Genomic DNA, 22,457 nt, shown 5'->3' on the forward strand with positions numbered 1-22,457 from the left:
TTTTATTTAATTTAATTTTATCTTATTTTTTGTGTTGAGCTGACAGACTGTGGTGCCCCTTAGGAAGGTAATGGCTGGGGCTCTGGACAAAGCTCACGGATTGCCGAGCGGGTGGCCGTGTAGCTGTGAGGCCGTTTTGGGAACCGACTGCAGTGCTGTGCGTACCTCTGCTTTCATCTTCAGGTCTGCTCACTCGGGATGTGTAACTGTGAAGCTTTCCCTACTAGCAAGTCAGTTTTTTTCCTGATGTCCTTGCATCCCTTTCCTTCAGCTCTCCCTTCCTACTCTGCCTAGAAGAGCTGCTCTGATTCTTATTGACAGAGCTGCTCGGACTTTGTATACAATTTGAGTTGGACAAATTAAATTGCTTGGGGGGATTGAGGCCACTGAATGCTTAAACACTGCGTAAACTTCTTGGCTAGACCCATGCTGTTTTGACCTCACCACCAAGCAGCCTGCTTTGTAGGGCATAGAAAAGAAAATTCCATCTTGTGCGGCCCTCCCCAGCCCTGTTGCCTCACGCTTTTACTGTTTGTCATCAGCTGAAAATCACCTGAGCTCTGTAGATACCCAGATGTGGTTTGCCTGTCGGCTGTATTAGAAGTGCATCTGCCTGCTGGAAGGTTTTGTCTCTGCTGCTGCTTGAAGTGCTGGAGCTGAGCGGGGTTTGGGGCACGGTAGGGGTGATGCTGCCGCCTGCCCCGTGCTGGCCCCAGCCCCGCAGCCCCAAGGCAGCACAATTTTGGCAGTGCCACTGGGATGCCTTGAGGCAGCTCTGCTTAACCTGGGTACCTGGAGGGTGTGGAAGGCATTACCAAAGGTTTTCCACTTGTGGCCTAGGGTCTGCTTAGAGCCTTGGGGCTGAGAGGTGTTGTAGGCTCCAAGCAGGTTTTCTTTGGGAAGGTGAAGAGTTGCGGCTGTGGCCCATAAAAACCCAGATCAAATGCATTCAGTTTTTGTTTTAGCAGCACAGAGACCGACTGCACACCAGGCTCAAGGTGAGGCCTTGTGCACAGGGAAAGGCTTTTTGGTGTTTGGAGCAGCACGAGGGCTGTAACACTCTGCTTCATCCAGAGACGTGCAGAAGTATTTATGAATGAAGATGCGAACACGAGGTGAAACTTGCCAACCGGGAAGGGCTTACTCATGGGAGGCCACCCTTCAAAACAAAGTGATTAACTGTGAACCAAAACCAGCCTCTTATCTTGATCTGGAGTCTTAGAAGCACTCTGGTGGTGGTGGGGCTGTCTGCAGCGCTGAGGGAGTTGTCTGCTTCAGCATGCTGAACACGCTGCAGCTTTGATTTTATTTCCAAAACAGCAATTTGGGCGCGTTGGGCTGGAGTGGAAATTCACTGTGCCAGTATAATTCAGCATAATCTCTGTATGCAAACTAGGAGGGTTTCTGACAAGAGGTGATCTATTAGAAGAATGATTTCTGATAAATAACTAGATTGGGACTCGCAAGTCTTGAGTTCAATCTCTTGCTTTGCAAAAAGCTTCCTGCGACCTTGGGCGAGCTATTTAAAATTGCTCAGTGCCTCATTTCCCTTCCTGTAACCTGCCGGTAACAGCATTTCCCTTCCAGCCCAGGAGTGCTGTGGCAGTGGGAGGGCAGTCAGAGCCTTTTCCGTGGTCAGTGAATGAAGAGCCCAGAGCAGAAGGCACAACCGTCTTATGGGCCTTTCTCCTGTTCTCATGGGGAAAGGAGAATATGAGGATCCACTTGAACAGCTTTATCGGTGCCCAGAGAGCCTGCTCTCACTTTGTGAGAACCTGCAGCGGCCGGTTTTGGTAGAGCAGGTTCCTGGTGCTCCTCTGACCTCCACGTGACGTTTTTCTTTCAAGTATTCTTCTGCTTTTGCTCCCGCACTGCCTTTCTGCTTCAGGCCCTGGTGGGTGCCAGGGAGAGGTGATGGCTTTGAGGACAGAGATGCTGGCACCTGGAGCTGCTCCCTGCTGGAGCCCACGGGACTTACCTCGGCCAGACCTTTTTCTCTCTCCGTGCTTGTTTACTCTTTCCTAGAGTGGGATTAACAGTGCTGGCCTTCCTGTTACTGCGTCCCAAATGGCAGGTGTTAGGTTTCCCAACATCCCTGAAAAGCGGGAGGGCAGGGGAGGCAGGGGCTTGCTCTGGAGCCCCTCGGTGTTATGAACCAAATCGCTCCTTCTGGTTCCGCAGCCGGGCACGATGGCTTGTGCACGCCGTTGAGGAGCCCACCAAAGCAACCTAGCAGCAGGCTGTTAGGAATGTAAGTTGGGGCCAGCTCTTTGATCTTCGGCGTATTTATCCTGTGAAGATGTTATCGTCTGTGAAAGAGGCATGGGCCAATAGCTGGGAAAACCCATCCCTTTTGGAGAGAAGCTTGGCTTTCATCTCAGCCCTGCCTGGTCAGTGGACAGGCACTGTGTAGTCTGTGCTTCTGCGTGTCTGTGGCAGCCCTACCCAAAACCCCAAACCCTTCCCTCTCCAGGGTATCTTTGCTTGAACTATGAAATAGTGCATCACTGTTGGTGTCTGCTCGGTGCTGTGAGGCTGGGCGGGTCCGGGGCAGGGCAGCAGCTTGGGACTGCTTTCTCCGGGGGCTGTAAACCTCAGGTGAGGGCTTTGGGGAAAGTTGGAAGCTGCTACCTAGGTGGCGTGGAGATTTTGGGTAGGTCTTCCCTTAGGTTCTGCCTGCAGCCAGGAGGAGAATCGAATCCCCAGTATAGGGGGTGCACTGTATGCAAGCCCTTCTCCTGTCTAACCTTCTTGGGTTTTATGATCCTCATCCTGGGACACACACGTGTAAGGCTGTAGACTTCACTACATTGTGGGTCTTTTGTTGGCTCACACAACTTTGTGTGCTGGGGAGGCTGAGCTTCAAACTGGCATGCGTGTGTTTAGAAGTAAGATCCCACAGATGTGCCTTGTGGGAGCCTTCAGAGCCCTCTTTTAGGGTGCCCTACAAGGAGGAGTTGTGGGGAGAGGCTAGGGAAAATCGGATGTGCCATGGCAAGAACTGACGGCAGAGGGAGGGAGCGATGAGGAGGTTAGCTGCAATTTCCTAATGTTGATGGATTCCTGGGGTACTCGTCCAGCACACCTGCATGCTCTGGGGGACACGGGCATTGTGTTCCTCACTATAACTTGAATATCCTCGTATGAGCAAGGCTTGGCTGGGGGGCAGCTGGGGTCCCGTGGGACCATCGCTGAAGAACGTGTGTAATCGAGGAGGTGTGTAATCTTCACAAGCAGCTTTTCACTCAACAGCTCTTGCCAGGTGGGCTCGAGCCCAATTTAGAAGGGGAGAGAGGATGAAAGGTACAGATTGGAGCTGCTGGCCCTGAATTCTGAGGGCTGCCCCTAGTGATGGTGAAGTCCTTTGGGTGTGAAAGGAGATGGTCTGGAAGGGACCGAGGCTGTGACTATAGCTCTTTGGTGTTTGGGATGGTGTTGCAAACCGTTTTTCCACCTGTCACTGGAAGGTATGTACAGTTTTATGGCATTAATCCAGGGCGAGTTCACTTAATGAACCTCTCGATTGTTTTGCCTAATGCTGGCCACTCGAGGAAGCAGCTTGATGCAAAGCTTTGCCTGATTGATCTTAAGGACATTGCCCTTGTGGGGTTTGACTGTGAAGCTGCCTTGTGTGCTTCTGAGCTGATTGGAGACGCGTCGTGCAGACCGTTAACGTTTCTTCCCCTTGTTCCCCTGATATTGCAGACGTCCATTCACTTAATCTCTTCCCGGCAGGTGATTATGGGCTTGTATATGGGAGGAATTCCTGCTGCCCTGAGCTTTATCCAGCTTGACACGCTGTCGTTTTGCTGCAATATCATTGAGGTGCTTCCAAGTCTGCTTCTCTCCCAGCCCAAGGAAGAAAACAATTGCCTGGAGAAACAGCGTTGAGTTGTTGTTTGCCTCCTTTGTCCACAGTGTCTGGATTTTTTTTTTTTTTTTTTTTTTTTACAATTGGCAGTAGCTAAATAACTTCAACTTCTGGGCTTTCAAACTCTAAGCAGAATTAAAATGTTATTGAACAGCTTTGGGACAGTAACTGAGAAAGTGACCCATTTGTGTGAAACAGAAGTGCCGCAGTGTGTTTTTTTCACGGTGTATTTTGTGCATCTGTTTTCCCGTTGATTTGCACGACAGCCGGGGTGCCTCCAGCTGCCACGTGGATCTGGGGGAGCGGGGAGCTGCGGGTGCAGCTGCTTGGTATTGGGGTGACCGGGCTGCCCTGGCCAGGCTGCAGCCCCGTGGCCTCCAGCACTTGCACTCCTCCAGATGGACGCCTCTACAAAATGTCCCAGCCCTGGGAGCCAGGACTTTGGGATAAAAATTTGTCGGGCAGTTCCTAGGTACAGTCTCAGCAAATGCTCGTCCTGCCCCAAGGACTGAGAAGCGACGGGTTGCGTGCTGCAGCAGGCAGAGCCGTGCTGGGGTTTGGAGAGACCCTGCAAATTCATCTCGTCTAGAAGCCTGCCTTCATCTCCGTGAGCGTGGCTCTGATTTGAACTGCTGACCTAGAAACGAACGGCTCCGTCACGCTGTTACCAAGCCCCGGAGCCAGCCCGATCCCTTTATTTGCAGGCAGCCTGCTGACACAGCACAGCCGTTATTTTGGCGTTGTGGTCCCCTGTGCTGACTCCTCCCGCAGTTCGGTCTCTCGTGCTATTTTCCGAGTTATGTTGCACAGAGTTAATAATTTATACTATGCCATTCATCCTAATGATGGTGGGGAATGCTTTAGACTGCTGTAATGAGACTGCCCTCCATTTCTCTCTGAAAAAGAAACAAGCCTTTTGGAAACAAAACAAAACAAAACAAAACAGAACACTCTTTTTTGCTATTCCCCCTTTCTCTGAGGGGATAGCGTAGGCTGTGATGCTTTGGGTGGTATAGATTGGGATTTTGCAATGAGAACTTTTCCAGTTGAGAGGCTGGGAAATTCTAGACCCCTTAATGACAGCTTTTTTTCAGACTAGCCAAATCAGTTCTAATGAAATGAGAGCTTTCAGATAGGCAAAGTGATTTTTTAATTGACTCTCATTTCACTTAATTCCCTGGTTATTCCCTTATTCCCCTCGAAGGACGTTGTTTCTGTCCTGCATCCCGTCTAGTCCAGCTTCCACAGTTGTTTGCAAAGGGTGGGATGGTTTCAAGAGGACAAAATGCAGCAGTCAGCTCTTGTTTAAGCAGCATCGTGATAGAAAACAGGCACAAGCCCTTTCTCTTTTTTCTCCCATCACTCCCCCTTGTCACCTGTCTGCATGTCTGATTTGGGCAAATAAACCAGCTATTAGTAAGCTCTATTTGCTGTTGTCACTGGGAGGGGTAAAAAGTCCTGGAACCTGCCTGCCTTTATGGCTTTTTTTTCTTTGTTCTCTCTTTGGGCAATTCATCTGGATTTTTGAAAGAAGTATTACTTAATGGTCTCTGCAAATTACACAAGTGGCCAAAAAGCAGTTCTGAATCCATGCAGCAAGAGTTTATAGGAAACAAGCTGGGTGCTGATAGGAAGCCTTGTCTGCCTGGTTAAGAATTGATGGACACTCTTTACTCTGTGTGGGGTTGGACCAGCTGTCCTCCAGCGGTCCCTCCCCATCCTGGTTGTTGTACATTTCTGTGACATCCACAGAGGCCCCAAAATAGGAGCTCAGGAGATAAGCCAGCAATGTGGCTCAGCAGCTGCCTTAATTCTGCAGATGGGGCTGCACAGAAAAAGCATCACGCTTTCGAGGTGAGCCAGTACCTATGGGGCCGAAACAAAGATTTGTGCTGCCCTTGGCACTCCTGCGGGCTGATAACATGGGAACAACACCTGTATCCCACACGCAGTGGGGCCTGTGGGGTTGGCATGTCTCTGTTAAAACCCACGGCTGCCTGACTGCCTGCTGCTACAGGCGAGGGATGAGCTGATAGCAAGAGGTACATGCCTCTCTGCGCCCGTGTGAACAGAGAAAATAGTGAGTGCTCAGAAAATACAGCTGTTGGAGATGTACTAATGACTTCACGCTCGGCTGCACACACAGAAAGTGGGGCTTTCCTGATTGTGATCTGGATGTGTGTAATTTCAAAGCCTATGGCAGAGACCTGAAGACAGGTTCTGTATGGCTTGGCAGTCATTGGGCAGTATTTGCATAATGATAGTAATTTCCTTGTTCTCATTTCCTAAATTTGGTTTGCAAGGCCATGCTGAAATGTGACTTAGAGCTGTAAGTATTTCTCTCTGTTGGCAGTTGGAAACGAAGTGTTAGCTGTGACTACTTACGGAAATAAGTGTTCAGTGTTAGACTAAATTGAATAATATGGTGGTGTTCATATCTTAATCTTCCAAATAGTGCTCTTAAATTCACTACAGTGATGTCTGAAAAGCTTAAAAATAATAAACTCTATTGTATGGAGCTTTGAATACAGAGTGGAGGCTTAGTGATTGCTGGCAGTTTGTGGGTATAGTCGCTAATGCATGGCAAGGAAGCAATTCTCCCAGCATGGCTGAATTTCTTAACCAAATTTCCTCGTATTAAGGCCTTGTGATCCCCAAATCAATTAGTACATCAATATTTTGAATAAAGGCTCGCAGGAAACGTCAGTCCCCAAACCAAGCCCCTTTACGTAGGCCGTCATACCACCTTAAAACACCTCTCGTTTTCCCCGCGTGGCTTCCAAAAGCTGCTTGCATCCAGCAGCTATTCGGTAGCGTACGTGAAGTGGGCTGGTGAGCTCATGTTCCACCCGGCGAGAGGCACCACCAGCTGACTTTCGGCAATGAGCTGAAGTCCTGAACGAGCTTCGGCATCTGATTTTTAGCCCGTGTTCCCTGCAATAAGGTAACGAACCAACTCCTAACCTTCCGCCGTGAGAATAGTCAAACTCCTGGTGATTTATTTATTTTAATGGTATCAGGAATTCAAAAATTGAGGGCTCTGGGGAATCAAGAGTCTAAGGGACAGCTTGGAAAAGGGGGTTCTGGCTTTGCTGCTTTTTCTCGGAAGACGTCTGTGTTGCTCTGCACAATTCCCCTGCATCCTTGTGAATGGATTTTTAAATGAGGCGTTGCAGAGGGCAGCTTCGGAAATGGTCGGTGAGACCAGCAGGCACGGTTTAAAAATCCAGCAGAAAAAAATCAGAAGGGGGAGGGGAGGAGGACATGATTTGTTTATCACAACTGTACTTGAAACTAATTTTAAATGTCTGTCTTCAGAGAGTAAGGAAATTCCTTCAGCTTCCAGCAGTAAATAACTGGGATGCCTTTAGCTCACAGCTGACCTACAGAGGATGGTGAGCTTTCAACGCAAAAAATAATTGCCTCTCCATGGATAATCCATTCCAAGTCTCACTAAACAGCCGGAGGAAGTGAAGAACCCTGATAAGCATGGTTCATATCACAAATAACCCTTGAACTTTGTTCTGTTTCTCTGCCTGCTGCCCAGAGCGGCTTGACAAATGGTTTTGAACAAACCTAGTTTTCAAACCAAAGAGCAGGTGACAGGGATTGCTTTTGGCTGGCAGGTGCTCAGTTGGGATTCTGGTATCTCCAGCCCATGGAAATCTAGAATGAAATCCCCAATCCATTTTTCTCTTGGTACGAGCCCTAAAGAGGCAGTGATTGTTTTAAAGACGGGGAGAAGAAAGGCTGTCTCATGTGAGCAATCTGGGGTCAGTGAATGAGGGTTTGGTGGTTGGGCTATATATTTCTCCATTACCACTCTTCTTGGTAGTGAACTACCTGATGCTTGCTGTGTTGCAGACTTCTGAAGCTCAGCTTCCCATCAAGCATCTCAGCAAAGGCTTTGGCCATTTGGATGTTGAGCCCTCTGAATGATTTGCTGCACTGTATGCCAGCAGAAACTGTTGGGAAGTGGGGATGTCTGGAAGTCTGTCATGTATGTAGGTACTAAAAAGGAGCCGGGCTCTTTTGGAAAACTGTGTTCCAGCTGAAGGAGCTGAAAACTTGCCAGTCTGGCCATATGCTTCTGAAGTTCTTGTGGTTCAATGCTTTGGGCCAGGATGTTGGCTATTTAAGGCAATGGAAGAAAACCCCGTGTCCCTCTTGCACAGTAGGTATGTGAACTCAAAGCACTGGGACAATGGTGACTCTAGAATTAGATGGTGTCCCTAATTTCCCTCTTCAGTTTTAAGTGGATGCAGCATTCTTCACTTACAATCTCAACTGTTGTGTTGCATTGTTGGATGGGGTTGAACATCTGCCCCTTCCAGCCACAAAAGTGGCTGTGTTCCAGTGGCGGGTGGTTTCTTTCTATTCAGGGATCCTCTGAGGCCTGGAAAAGCTTAAGCATTAGCATGACATACTGTCAGCTGCTGCAGAGCCCCTTGGCTCTCCTCCTTCCAACATCCACGGGAACAAGTAGGCGATCGTGGCTCACCTGTGCGCCGAACCTGGCACAGACAGAGCCTGGCACCGCCGGAGGGGGAGCGGGGCTGCAGCAGAAGCCTGGTCATCCATCGCAGAAAGCGTTTGTGGTCCCAGCTCCCACAGGAGGAGAGGGAAGCTCTGTTGTCAGCTCCTCTTAGCGAGGTCTTGATGCAGAAGGAAACGTAAGCCAGAAGTTGGAGTTTGAAGGCTTACCAAAGCAGAAAAATTGGCTTTGTCACCCTCCGGTGATATCCCTTTAGGCAGCTGTGCCCTGTGGGGCTGCAGTTCTACCACTTACCCTTCCGTTGCTTGCAAACAGAATGGAAACGTGGCTTGGAGCCCAGGGCAGTGCTGCTGGGGGCCTGGGGCCTGGTCCCTCGCTGCTGGTGCAGCAGCCCTGGGCTCACCTGGCCTGCCGGGTGGCAGGGGAGGGCGATGGGGAACAGCGGCGGCGTGGGCCGGGGCTCTGCCAAGGTGGTGGGCCTCCACCAGACAGGTCCACCGCGGCGCTGTGCCCCGCATTAGGAATGGCTGGGGTGCTCCAGCAGAGCAGGGAACGAGCTGCCAGTCCCCCTGTGTTTCTCAGAGTAGTATTTTCTTCCCCCAGCATTGTGCTGGTGATTGACTGGTGTTTTCTCGGCAAAAGCCTCCTGAATATTCATTTGGCTGATGGGAGATGAGAGTATGGTAGCGCCTTGAAATCAGCTTGGGGAGGGGAAGCAAGCAAAACTGCCTTTTTCTCACTACTGTTGCTACTCGAACTGTGTCAGATACATACTTCACACGGATAAATGATTGCAGAGACCTGAGCCTACCCTTGTAAAGCAGAAATTACAGCGCTGGCATTCTTGCCATCCTCATTCAAAAGCCCATTCCTCATTATAATGACTTTATACATATTATTTCAGCTCAAAATGCCATTCCTCTTCTCCCCACCCATTTCCTTCACTGGCTGTGACATACAGGAACTACACCCATGGCTTGACTAGCCTCTCCTGACCTTTTGTAACTTGGCTCCAAACTCATTTTTTTGGGTCTTTTGCAAAACACTGTCAGAAGGGAAAAATCCTTTGTTAAAACACAGCCAACTCCTGCCTCAACGTGGAACAGTTTGTTCTGCTGAAAGAATGAGCCAGTTCAGTGAGCAGAAAAACATTGCCATAAACCAGCGTATTCAATAAGCTGCAAAAGCGATCGGCTGCGCTCTGCGCCTGGAAGGACAACTCTGAAGCGGGATCCGTGGGGGGAGAAAAATCCGCGATCCCGACCTGCCAGCCCTGTTTCCTTGCTCTCAGCTGAAGCATTTTGCAGCTGTTTTTTTGGTTATAGCGACTGTAAGTGGGGAAATGGGAGCTGATGGCGAGCCAGAACGCAACGCAGCTCACAGAGCTAGCATATTGCAAAAGGGCATGGGGAATGAAGTAATCCAAAAATGCTCAGCTGGGAAGGCGATGCGGCGCTGTAATAGTCCTCAGTCGGTGCTGCAGATGATCAGCTCCAGCACCCCACATTTGGTGTCTGGTACTATTTAGTAGCTCAGTTTAGTCCTTCCCACTCATGTCCCACATCTCATTTTAAAATCTGGACCTTGGAGTCCTTTACCCTACACTCAATTTCCCTGGAATCGCCGCCCTTATGTGGCTGCTCAGTAACTGGTGATCAGTCTGTCTTCAGCAAGCCCTTCTTCATTGCACAAGAGCCTTGGATGCTTGGTGAGAAAACTGTGTGACCCTCTAGCAGGCTTTTGTTTTTGTGGTCCTGCAGTGGGATCGTTCCAGGCACGAAATAAGAGCTGATGCTGGTTTTCATGTAGCAATAAATGTTGTGATAATGCCTAGAGCTGTGGATCTTGAGCTCAGGGTGGTGGCCCCCAAGTAGGGTCACCCATCTGGAAGTAGATGTGCAAACCTGGAAGTGGGGCTGTGAGCAGAAGTGCTTGGGAAATGTGGTTTAGAGGCTTCCCACAAAATGACTTGCCCTGGTGCTGGGCAGTCTGCAGCTGCGCTGAGAGCACAGCGGGCTTGTGTGCTTCGTCTGCTCTCTTGCCGTAGGGGGCTCAGGCTTGTGAACACTTCTTCAGTTTCTCCTAGCATCTCCTGCTGATTTAGAAGGCTCAAGTATTTTTGCCAGAACCATAGCAGTGACCAAGCTCTAACTCGAGTTGTTTTGCTTTGGGGACCATGAGTCTTCACTCCAAGCTCCCCCAGTTTTTGGCTTGGAGCTCGTTGACAGCTTCCAATAACAAAAACAGAGAGAGGTATATTTTAGTTCTTAATCTGTCCGTTTTCACATGGATTCCAAAGAGCTAAGTCTACCAAAGCTGATCTTGCTCTGTCTAAATGGTGATACTTGACAATAATCTCTACACGTTTAACTTTGGACACCGTGTGGCAGAATATTTTACCCTTCTGAGTGTGAGTGGCCATTTTAGGTGTCAGTGATCAAGCAGCAATCACAGAGATCCCTCTCACCATTAAAGCAAAAGCAGATATCCTAGAGAAAGCACAAGGGACTGAAATCAGAGCCCCTGTGCACTTGTAAACATGACTGGCCCTGCCTAGGCACAAGCCAACCTGCTGGTATCCACCAGCCGAGTGCGAGGTGATGGGGGACGCAGATGCCGATGAGCTGAGGGACTTCTAGAAGCCCTGTTAATGCTGTCTGGTGTCCTCTGCTGGTAGCGTTCACCTCAGAGCTGGCCGTGCGGATAGATGATTGTCTGTCTGCCGGATCGTTTCCTTTGGGGCAGCGCCAGGAATGTTTTGCAACGTGGACAAAATGTGAGGATCGAAGCTATGCGTGGAGGTGGGTCCCCGGGACGCTGGGAGCGTAAGCCCTGCTGAGGTAGTGTAACGCGGAGCAAATCTGTAATGAAGCCTGCATGCTAAAAGATTTTTGTTTGAAGATGTCAAGGGTGCGATTGCATAACGTTTATTTGGTCCTTGGTCAAATGGATGGGAGCGGAGGAAAAGAGTGAGTGAATTAGTGGTGGTAACGTTCACACAGAAGCACGCAAAGCTCGGAGGGATGATCGTTGGTTTTGTTTTGATGTGTGGTGTGTTTTTTATTCCTGACGTTCTATTGAAATATAGCACACAGGCTTGTCTCTAAGGGGGGCACATTGCCAATAGTCTAAAGGTTATATTATCCTAGTGACCTATTTTTATACTCTAATCGCGTTCCGTTTCAGCCACCCCTCTCTAGCCTGCCATCTCGCTCGGGTTTGTGCTCATCTGAAAAAAGCTGAGATAATTACCATTAGTCCCTGAGCGCTAATGGAGAAAAGCAGCCTCCACCCAGGTAACGAAGACAAAGGCAAGTTGCTGCTGTTCTGAAAGTACGAGACCAAACCGAAAAGGTAGCTCGCAAATCGGTGATGACTTGAAACAGGTCAGTGCAAAATGCGGCAGGGTAGAGGAGGGGTCTTCTCTTACAGGCGTGCTTTAAATGGAGAGGTGCAGAAGCTTGTAGAAGGACGAAATTTTAATGAATAGCTCTGTTTAACTACCCTAAATGAAAATGACGCTTTTCTACTTCAGGCCTGCCAAGTAATGGAGAATGACTGCGATTGTTCAGCCAGCCAGCTTCCATTGCCTTTAAACTGTGCACGCATTTGCAAAGCCAGGCGTAAGCTACAAAGCACCCCGAACAGTCGGCATAAAGAGAAATTGTTCCTTAGCACAAATGTTGACTGTGCGATGCTGCTGGGAGCTTGAAACTGCTGAAACCGGTGCGTGTGTTTGTACATTTGCGTGGCACTGAATAATAAGATATGAAGAGGCTTTGCTTGTCTCGGGCTGCTGCTGTTTTACTGCTCGTGGCTTTCCCCATTACTGCCGAGCGCACCTGACGCTGGCGTGCCTGCAGCGCAGCAGCGATCTGCGCCCAAGGGGAGAGTCTCATTAAGTGTTCCCCTACGGGATCTGGCAGTTCTTTGCAGGGTTAAAGCCCTGCAGAATGAGGTGCGTGGTGGTCTCGGTGTGGGCTCTGGGTGGCAGAGAAGTGGTGGGCTGACTGCCCGCAGGCAGGTGGTACCTATAGGCTCGCACCCTAGGCGATGGCACGGTGTGGAGATGCGCGCTGCTCGCCTGGGTGATGCTCTGGTGCTGGTGCCTTTAGGCTGCTGGAGAAGATCTATGCCATGAGCGCCCTTCCAGCTGCAGGCCTTGCAGGCCCAGGGATGTGCAGCCACAGACCGGGACCGGAGGAGTTCCATGGGCTCCGTGCTGCCTCGCAACCTGCCCAATCCTGCCTTTTCTTCTCTGATACAGAGTCACGCTGGCACAGCTACAAGGGACGTCCTGTCCACACCCAGGAGGCGAGGTGTGCTCTGGAGAGGTGGGCTCTTCTCTCTGTGTCTGTCCTTGCTGAACACAGGAGTACTTAGAGAGGCCTTTGCCAGTCACTGCCATGTGTCCATGCATGTAGCAGGTCCCCGGGACAGATGAACGGGGTTTGTCTAGGTGGTGCTGCTGCTGCATGCCCTCGCCCCATGCTTTGTTGTGCTCTTGTTATACTCAAACCCCTGGCTCCAGGGCTGTGGAGAGGAAGCCCTGGTTAGAGCTGTTGTGGGACAGACCTTCACCTCTTCTCTCAGTCTGGAAGCTACAGGAGGCTCCAGCCTTCCTCTCTCCCGCCAGCCCAAGCAGGGCATGTTTTGGCAATAAGCTGGATAATTAATATAGCTGATGAACTCCTACATAATTTCTCATGAAGGGACTCGAAATGCAAAACAAATGTTAATGACTAACCCAAGAAAAAGAGTCCCGGGACTGCCGTGGCCGGTGGCAGCAGAGGGACTGTGCCCTCGCTGCCGCACAGACCTGGTGTTCCCTCCCGAGCACCCAGGTAAATGCGCCCCGTCCCAGCTCTGGCACCCCGTGCTGTGCTGTGCCGTGGGGTCACCCGCTCCGAAACGTGCCAGGATCTCCCTCTGGGATGCTGGATGGTGGGAGGGGGAAGGCAGCTCACCCCCCGGGGGTCTGGTCGCTGCCCACAGCACCAGCTCTGGGTTACTGACCTCCAAATTTTTCTACCTACGGTCCTCTGATTGCTGGTGGAAAGCTGGGGAGTCTCCAGATGACTTCCCAAAGGAAGGATTGCGTCTTCCAGACCTTGCTGCAGGTAGGGCATAAAGGGAAGGGAAGAAAACACTCAAATGGCAACTTTTTTTCCTTCTTTAATTTTTTTTCCATGTTATGGTATCAACCAGGGCCTGCAGAGTTTGAGCTGAAAAACAAGCTGCTTTTATTTGAAGTGCCAATATTGTGCTTGGCTCCCTATGAGACAGAAACATCAACTTTGTCCCTGACCTGGGGAGTGTGTCTGCCTGCCTAGCAGGCACAGAAAGTGTTGAGAAAACTGTTATTTTACTTCTATTTTGGTGTTGATCTTTTTTTTTCCCCCTTTAACCAAGCACTTTATGCTTCGGCAGAGCTGCGTCCAGCGCCGGAGTCCCCACGGCAGGATTTTGTCATCCGGGACGTCGGTGGGGAGCACGTCCCTGCTGTGAGCATGGCTGGCGTTTGCTGGGCTGGGGGCAGAGCTGCTGCCCCTGTGTGGGACGGGGGGACCACAGCTGCTGCGGGGCCGTGCGCTGGATGTCTTTTGATGCCACGTGGTGGGTTTCCTTGTTGTTGTTTCTAGGCGAGGTTTGCAAAAGGTCACAAAATTAATCTTCTAACTGGGGACCTTGGCGCTGCGCAGAACGAATGTTTTGCATTAACAACCTAACTCATTAATTCACTGAAACATTTAAAACCAAACCAGTTGTATCCAGCCAAGCTGGAAAAAGCTGAAAGTTCATACTCAGCAGTGCCGATTTCGAAACCTCCCTTTGTTAATCTCTGCAGAAGTAAATTTTCTGAAGCTGTTAGGCTCACTTTGACCAGTCTCTCGGCATTGTTTTCCTCGGCAGACCCAAAGCAGCTCTGGAGCGAGCTGGTGGCGTGTACCTGGGCCTGCCATTGGGACGGGAGCTGGCTGGGGTGCCTCATGGGGGAACGCTTCAGGCAGCGTTTGGGGTTCAGGGCCGGTCAGAAATGCTGTGCCGTGCTCACAGACAGCAGTCCTGAGTTTAACAGTTTCCACCTTCCTCCTCTGTTCCTTCTTTCCAAGGCACTAGGGGTGTTTATATCGCTGCCCAGCACGTCTCGTGGAACCACAAGCCAACCTGAGCCACGTGTCTGGCTTTGTGCCTGCCTGGTGCAAAAGTGCCAGGGGTCCCCCACGTCGCAGGACCATGTGCGTGGGTCCCACCTCGGAGGTTGCATCTGCCCCCAGTCCCCTCCCGGTGCTTTGCTGAGGAGGTGGCCGTGCCTGCAGCCCCAGTCGTTAGTTCCCCGTGAGCATCTCGGGTGCCAATTCCACTGGACTCTGCCTGAAGTCATTTTTCCTTCGCATTTCCAGCAGCAGGTTTAAGTACACAGGTCGTTTGAGCGGTGGCTGCTGCTCGCTGTGCTACCTCTCTATTAAATTAGCAGGTGTCGATTAAATAGGGACCATCAGTTGAGGCACGATCCCTTTTTCTTCCTGTCGGCAGGGTAGCTGTTCCATGCAGCTCATCTTTCTTCCAGTTAATCATAAAGCAATACGTGGCAAATCGAGTTCTTCACACGCGGCTGTGCGAGTTGGTCAGAGGCATTCGCAGTGGTGGTGTACCGAGTCCCGCCGTGAGGCTGCTTGTTAATGGAATAATTTTTCTGCCATTAGTTCAACCTATCCGTTAAACATCCTTGCTTGTTTCGATGTCAGCGATCAGTGAATTGTACGTTCTGTTATATATTAGTGGTGTATTAAAGCATCAGTACATTCCAGAAGGTGAGCAGTGAATAAAACATGCTCTTAACATGTGGTTATGCAACTGTTCCATGGAAATGAAACGGACAAACAGTACACTTGATTAATTTTTTTCCTGGTAAATTGGCACTGTGATTCACTTCCAGCTAAATTTGCAATCTGTGTTCTCAGGTGGCATTAATATTGGATCCCCAGCAGGAGAGCTGTGTTGGCTGGTGCTGCCTTGATTGCATTTTTAACAGAAGTTGTTGGAGAGAGCACTGAGCTTGATGCAAATGCCCGGGTAAATGAAACGCCGAGCTTTCAGGTTCTCTGTAGGTGGGTCAGACCGTTCACATTTACCCCAAATCGTTCTGACTGCTGCTCTGAAGAGGCACTCCGCTAAAAAGGCACAATGGGGGGCTTTGTGCGTCTCGATTGCTCTGTATCAAATTCACCCCGTCGACAGATAAAAGCAGTCTCTTTGTGGTGAATCTATAACCACAACGTAAGATCCGTCCGAGACTCGAGCTGCCTCCAGTAAGAGCAGTGCTGGAACTGGATCTCCACTGGCAGTTTGCTGGAAACCAAAGACCTTGCAAAGTGCCCAGCAGCTTCTCCCTGGCCTGCGTGAGAGCTGCAGGATGAGATTAAACCAGCATCGCTGCAAACCTGGTGCAGTAAAGGAGGGGAGGGCAGCTCTGCAGATCTCCGTGCAGCAACAGAATTCACTTTTACTGCTGCCTCCGTGACACCAAACTCCTTTCAGCCTTCAAAGCTATATTTTGTAGCCTTCAGGCCGTTCTCATTGTTTTTTTCCTAATTGACTCGACTCGGAAAGGTCATCATACCCGGCTAGATTGCGTAATATTTAACTTAGCATCAAAAATGAGGATCTTGGGATCGGTGTCAAATTGATGCTGTTCCCTGCTGAATAGCAAAGCCCATTCATAGTCATCCAAGTATTCTGCTTGCTACTGCTCATGAATAACTTTCTGGCCCTCTGCAGAGGGAAGGACTAACCACGAGAAGGTGGGATAAGAGCGGCATAAAGCAGGTATTGAGAGCATGAAATTCGCACCTCTAAATCCAGGTCACAGCTTTAATGCTTTTTTATTTATAGATTTTTTCAAGTTATAATTTCTAGCTTTTCATGAAGCTTTAGCATAGCAAACAGTCTTTTCTGACGCCAAGTTCAGTGATGACTAACGCTATTTACAGGGCTGTTTTGTAATCTCAGATCAGCCCACACTAACGGGAAGTTACGTTTTCCCATCAGTCTTTTAAATTGTGCCGGAGAGTTGCTGAGCCCAGAATTGCCCAGCCGGGCTCTCCTATTTGCAAGCTGACATAATTTTTTCCAGAACAGTATTTTAAAAAAATTCAAATGAAGTTACAGAGGTCAGATCATACTTCCTCGGTCTGATTTTTGCTTTAGGATCTTTCATTCCTCTGGTCTAAAAGCTACCAACAAAAATAAGGCAGAGTCGCTCTTGCATAAGCACCACAAAGTCATTTTCCTGGTCTGCATTTCTCTGTGCACGGGCTCAGCTCGGCATACCTGACATGAGAGCTCCGGGTGCACAGCTGCTTTAACTGGTAGGAGTTGGCTCTGGGGTCATCTGGTAGGATGGTAAGTTGGTTTTTTATAGTTTAAGTTTTTACGAGTGTTTTTATAAAGCTCCCTCTCTGTTATTGTAAATCCCAAGAAAATCTGGCACGGACTCATTGTAACGCGAGTCAGGGCGTCCATGTGCAATGAGTGACCGTGCAATCTGGAAAAATACAGCTTTATCCGAGCATTTAGAAGAAAAAAAAAAAAAAACAAAAGCAGAGTTGCTGTAAGAAAGGTTGGTGAGGGGGTTAAGGCAGCGACGCTGCTCGGTCAGACATGCTGCCTTCCCTGCCGTCAGGACCCGTCTTGGCAAGTGCCTCCTGGTGCCAGCGACAGCAGCCAGCTTCACTGCCCTCGGGTCGTGAGCTCAGGCATGGAGCATCCGCTCTGCAGATTGCATGGCCACAGCAGGCCAGCAGCACGGCGGTGGCTAAAGCTCTTCTGGGGGCCTTACCTTCTCTTGCAGTTCCAGCCAAAGACCCAGCAGATGCTGTTAAAACAATACAAAAATGTGCGTGGAGTGGGGAGGGAATCTCAGAAATGATTTGCTGGTTTCCTGAGCGTGGATGGCTAAAATACGCAGCTCCAGCTGCAGCCTCGCTGCCGCCTGCAGCGCAGCTCCAGGACTTTCTGCACGCAGAAGCCTTTGGCACGGGAATGGTGCTTCGAGCTGACATGCAGCTTTCCGACAGGATGGTTGGAAAGTGCCGATTTTGAAGAAATCAAAATGTTCTGTGGGAGCATGTTGATTTTCATCCGGTTTTTCTGATGGGAAGCAGGCAGGGGCTGGGAGCCCGGCGGGCACCCGGGCGTGCAGGGAGCCGGGGCAGCGCTCTCCCCGCAGCAGCACCGGTGCCGGGGCTGGCAGGGCATGGCGAGGGGACATCCCAGCCCGCATCCTCCTCAAAGGAGAGTTTGGTACAGGCTGTAAAATAGGCATCGCATGGCTGCACTGCGTAGCTGGGAAAATCGCTCTTGGTTTTGCTGCTCGCTGCGTGGGAGCGCGTGAAGCCGAGCAGCGGATGGGAGCTGTGCAGGCTCGGCACCGCAGATACCTGGCATTCTTTGGCAAGTAAGAGATTTGGGGGGAAAAGTAGCCCTGAGATCTGCCTTGCGACGTCCAGCGCTGGTGTGGGTGGAAGTGACTGTTTTGTGGGTTTGGGGGTAGAAGGGTCAAGCTGGAGGAGGGGAAGGGAGCTGGGGCTGCGAGCTGGAAGGGGAGAGCGGGCTCCAGGGAGCAGCTGGGGGGGAAGGAGTCGTGTGGTCAGCTTCTCCCCACTGCCACGTCCCAGCCTGGCCTCTGGCTTTGTGTGTTTGCTTTCTAAACAGGTAATTCACAGACTGCATGTATGAAAATGTGGTAAATCCAAGGCCAAGCTGAATTTTTCCAGCAAAAGACACTGAGAATGATTTATTGAGTGAAACAGTTAAATAGCAGGATAGCTGTGCTTTGTCTCATGCCAAGGGAACTAACCCCTCCTCCCTCTCCTTGTCCTCAGGTTCAGTGGTAAATATGAACATTTGTCAACATTTGACAACAGCTCCTTGGGACATCATGAATTTGCTGGAATCTAGACCACAGAGCACTTGCAATAGCGCTTTTTAAATTTTAATTTAATATAAATTAAAAAATAATCTCATCTGGATTAATCGTAGTGATGGCTAGCAAGAGAAAATCCACGACTCCCTGCATGATACCAGTAAAAACTCTGGTGCTTCAGGAGACTGAGCTGGAGGCTGCAGAAGACGATCGCGAAGGAACACAACAAGATGCTCCCGCAGAAGGGCCGGCAGCCAGCGATGCTGGTGCCAGCAACAGCAACAGCGGCGCCTTGTCTAATGGGCACCGCGGCATCGCCGAGGGCGACACTTTTGTCTGCAAGTATTGCGACTTCGGATCTCAAGACGCTCACCATTTCTTTGCGCACCTGGACTCTGAGCACTTGGACTTCAGCAAAGACCCCGCGTTTGTGTGTGTTGCGTGCAACTTCCTGGCGAAGAGCCACGAAGGGCTCTCGCAGCACAACGCAGAGTCGCATGCTGGCGAGACGAACTTCGTCTGGAGGCTGGCGAAGCAGGACAATCGGACGGCTGTGGAGCAAAGTCTCGGCGATGCCGCCAGCAGCCACGACCTTCCGGGAGAGGTCCCCGAGGAAGTGGTGGATGGTCAGTCTGAAATTATCATCACCAAAACCCCCATCATGAAGATAATGAAAGGCAAACCCGAGGCCAAAAAAATCCACATGCTGAAGGAGAATGTGTCCAGTCAGTTGGGCGGAGAGTCGGAGACAAAAGAGGGAGAGCCTCCCTTCACGAACGGGCCTGTGCCGGTCAGCCAGCCCACCACGAGTTCGACAAAATCGTCTCATGTAGTGAACGGCTCCATCCTCGGAAACGTGCCCGTTCTGCCAGCGGGTGTTGCCCAACTTGTTTCACTGCAGCAGCAACCACCCCTGCACCAGCAGCTACCTACATCCAAGTCCCTTCCCAAGGTGATGATCCCCCTGAGCAGCATTCCCACATACAACGCAGCCATGGACTCCAACAGCTTCCTGAAAAACTCTTTCCACAAGTTCCCCTACCCCACAAAAGCTGAGCTCTGCTACCTGACCGTGGTGACCAAGTACCCAGAAGAGCAACTGAAGATCTGGTTTACGGCCCAGCGATTGAAGCAGGGCATCAGCTGGTCGCCGGAGGAGATCGAAGACGCCAGGAAGAAGATGTTCAACACGGTCATTCAGTCCGTGCCGCAGCCCACCATTACTGTGTTGAACACGCCGCTGGTTGCGAACCCCGGCAGCGTCCCGCATCTCATCCAGGCCACTTTGCCGGGCCACGTGGTGGGGCAGCCGGAGGGCACGGGGGGACTGCTGGTCACACAGCCCATAATGGCCAACGGCTTGAAAGGCACCAGCTCCTCCTTCACCCTGGCGGTGACGACAGTTCCCAAGCCCCAGCCGGCGGCGCAGCACAGCACGGTGAGCTCCGGCAATGCCTCGGCCGTGAAGGTGGTGAACGCGGCCCCGTCGGTGCTCACTGCCTGCCCCGCCATATCCTCGCAAACCTTCCTGGACCCCAACGTCTACAAGAACAAGAAGTCCCACGAGCAGCTGTCCGCCTTGAAAGGCAGCTTCTGCAGGAATCAGTTCCCCGGCCAGGCTGAAGTCGAGCGGCTGACCAAGATAACTGGGCTGTCCACGAAGGAGATTCGCAAATGGTTTAGCGACAGGAGATACCATTACAGGAACGTGCGAGGCGGCAGAGCCATCTTTCCCGGAGACAGTGCTCTCGATTCTCTGCCCGAAATACCCTTCGACGTGCCGCCCAAGGGAGTGGAGCTGACATCTACAGCCGCGGCAACGCCTGTCACCCATCACCCGACGCGGCGGCAGGCATGGCACCAGACGCCCGACTTCACGCCCACCAAGTACAAGGAGCGCGCGCCCGAGCAGCTCAAGGCCCTGGAGAGCAGTTTTGCACAGAATCCTCTTCCTCCAGATGAAGAAGTGAATCGCTTGAGGAGCGAGACAAAGATGACGCGGAGGGAGATCGATAGCTGGTTCTCAGAGAGGAGGAAGAAGAAGGTGGCAGAAGAGAACAAAAAAGCGGAGGAGGCAGTTCAGCAGGAGGAAGAGGAGGCTGAAAACGGCTGTGGGGAAGGAGAAGACTCCTCAGATGACCTGAGGGTCTTAAGCGAAAATGGCTCGCTCGATGCCTCTACCAACAACCCAAACTCAGCAGAGCGGAAAGTGAGCCCCATCAAAATCAACCTGAAGAACCTCCGGGTGACAGAGTCCAACGGCAAGAGCGAAGCGCCGGGCATCGCCGCAAGCGAGAAGGGGGACGGTGGCTCCAGCCGGCCGCCCACCCCTCCGAAAACCAAACTGAACTTCAAAAAAACCGCCCAGCAGCGGCACTTGCTTAAGCAAATGTTCGTGCAGACGCAGCGGCCGACGAACCAGGAGTACGACGCCATCGTGTCCCAGACGGGCCTGCCGCGGGCTGAGGTCATTCGCTGGTTTGGAGACAGTCGGTACGGCTACAAGAACGGGCAGCTGAAGTGGTATGAGAACTACCGGCGCGGCATCTTCCCCCCGGGCCTGGTGGAGGTGAGCCCGGCCGGCAGGGAGGTGCTGGAGGACTACTACAAGCAGCACAAGGCGCTGCGGGACGACGATGTGCCGAGCCTCTGCGAGCGCACCCAGCTCAGCGCCCAGCAGGTCAAGGTGTGGTTTGCGCTGAAGGCGGAGGAGGAGACCAGGGGCGCCTCCGAGGATGCCTTATCCGGCACCAGCGAGCAAACGGGAAGCCAGAAGGGGCCGTACGACGCCTGCTCGGAGGTGTCGGAGAACAGCGAGCCCTGGGAGCCGGGCGGCCCCGAGGGTGGTGCTGAGCCCCCCGGTGCCCCCGTGCAGCCACCCGCCACGCAGCTCGGTAAGGGCCCCTGGGCAGTTCGTGCGAGGTCTCCACGGGCAGGGTGGGGTGAGCACAAGGCACTGAGTGCTCTAGGTGGGGGTTTGGTGTCCGGGCTTGCTATTTGGGGTTTAAATCGAGGAAGCAGTGAGGACCCCCCCCCCCCAGTAAGGGGGAGAAGAGGGTCTGGCAGGGTGCCACAAGCTCTGTTGTGAAGCCAAATCCTGGCTTTAGGAGCAAAACCAGTGGGAGTGCCCCATCCCTCCACCTGCCCTGGAGGAAGGTGGCCCTTGGGTTTATTTGTAAAAATATTTATTTGTAAATATTTGGGAAGGAAGGGGTCTGGCTGCCATTTCCCAGTTCCACCCCCAGCTTTTCCCATGTCTCCCCCTGGCCCCAGGCAGCACGGTTAGCCCGTGGGTGCTCTCGCTTCCTTGCCTGTGTGGACAAAAGCCTCCTCCCTTCCCTCTCCTGCTGCCCACTGTGAGCTGCTGCCAGCTCTCCAGACGTGAGCATTGTCATTTAGCAGGGCTTGAGCAGCGCAGATAGAGACTGCAAGGAAGGAGGGGACACGGAGAGATGGAGCGGCGTCTACAGCTGCTGGCCCTACCCCTCCTCCAGGGCTCGCTTCTGAAAGATGTGCGTGGAGGAAAGGAGAGGTGGTTTCCAAGCCCTCTGTGGGCTCTTTGGAAATGCAGCTGGGGGCTGTTTCCTCCCTGGCAGGGCTCCCACCAGATGGGGATGGCCGAGGGCTGCGCTCGCCCTGTCCTGCTGCACAGCCCCTCGCCAGCCAGCGTCGCCTCCTCCCACGGGCTGCTGCAGCCCCGCTGCATGGCTTTGGGTCCTCCCACACACCTCTGCCAGGCCCTTAAAAAAAAATGTAAAAAATTCATTGGTTCCCTTCCCCCTGTAATTCAGAGGAAGTGAAGTGTGGGGTTTGAATGGGACTTGCCTTTATTGCAGCTGAGAAATCTGGATGTGCATCGCCGGGAAGCAGCTGTGGCCAGAGGAGTGGGCTGGGAAGGCAGTGCAGCAGAAGGTTTGGGGAAGGGTGGGGGTGGCTGTGTCCTTGCTAGCACCCTCCAGACGTGGCTTTTTGCCACCAGAGTGAGGTTCTGTGACCCCACAAGGCTCGGAGGTGCTTGGCCAGGGTGTGCAGCTCTGCAGGCTATATTCCTCCTCTGTCCTGCTGCTGGCCAAGACCCAGCCCTGCTCCCACAAGGATTTCAGCTTTCCTGCCCCATCCCAACACCGAGCTGCCTGGGGCTGGCTTTGCTCAGCTGCCTCCCT

The 22,457-nt window shown here is 51.8% G+C and overlaps 1 protein-coding gene across 6 annotated transcripts in view; it reads left to right on the top strand.

Annotated features, from left to right (window-relative positions):
• Window positions 1–22,457, top strand: part of ZHX3 (zinc fingers and homeoboxes 3) — a 49,839-nt gene that overhangs the window by 21,689 nt on the left and 5,693 nt on the right. For 3 of the 6 annotated variants that reach the window (XR_004755432.1, XR_004755431.1, XM_035343475.1), the window contains exon 3: window positions 18,254–21,188. Coding sequence is in view for 4 of the 6 variants with exons in the window: in XM_035343475.1 (XP_035199366.1) it covers window positions 18,413–21,188 (2,776 nt within the window). In the remaining 2 variants the exon portion in view is untranslated. Of the gene's footprint in view, window positions 1–6,698; window positions 6,816–11,574; window positions 11,753–17,342; window positions 17,827–18,253; window positions 21,189–22,457 lie in introns of those variants that run through there. The other 3 variants (XM_035343476.1, XM_035343477.1, XM_035343478.1) reach the window with 3 other exon arrangements.

The sequence above is a fragment of the Oxyura jamaicensis genome, chromosome 20, assembly GCF_011077185.1.
Source record: "Oxyura jamaicensis isolate SHBP4307 breed ruddy duck chromosome 20, BPBGC_Ojam_1.0, whole genome shotgun sequence".
In the NCBI taxonomy this organism is placed as follows: domain Eukaryota; kingdom Metazoa; phylum Chordata; class Aves; order Anseriformes; family Anatidae; genus Oxyura; species Oxyura jamaicensis.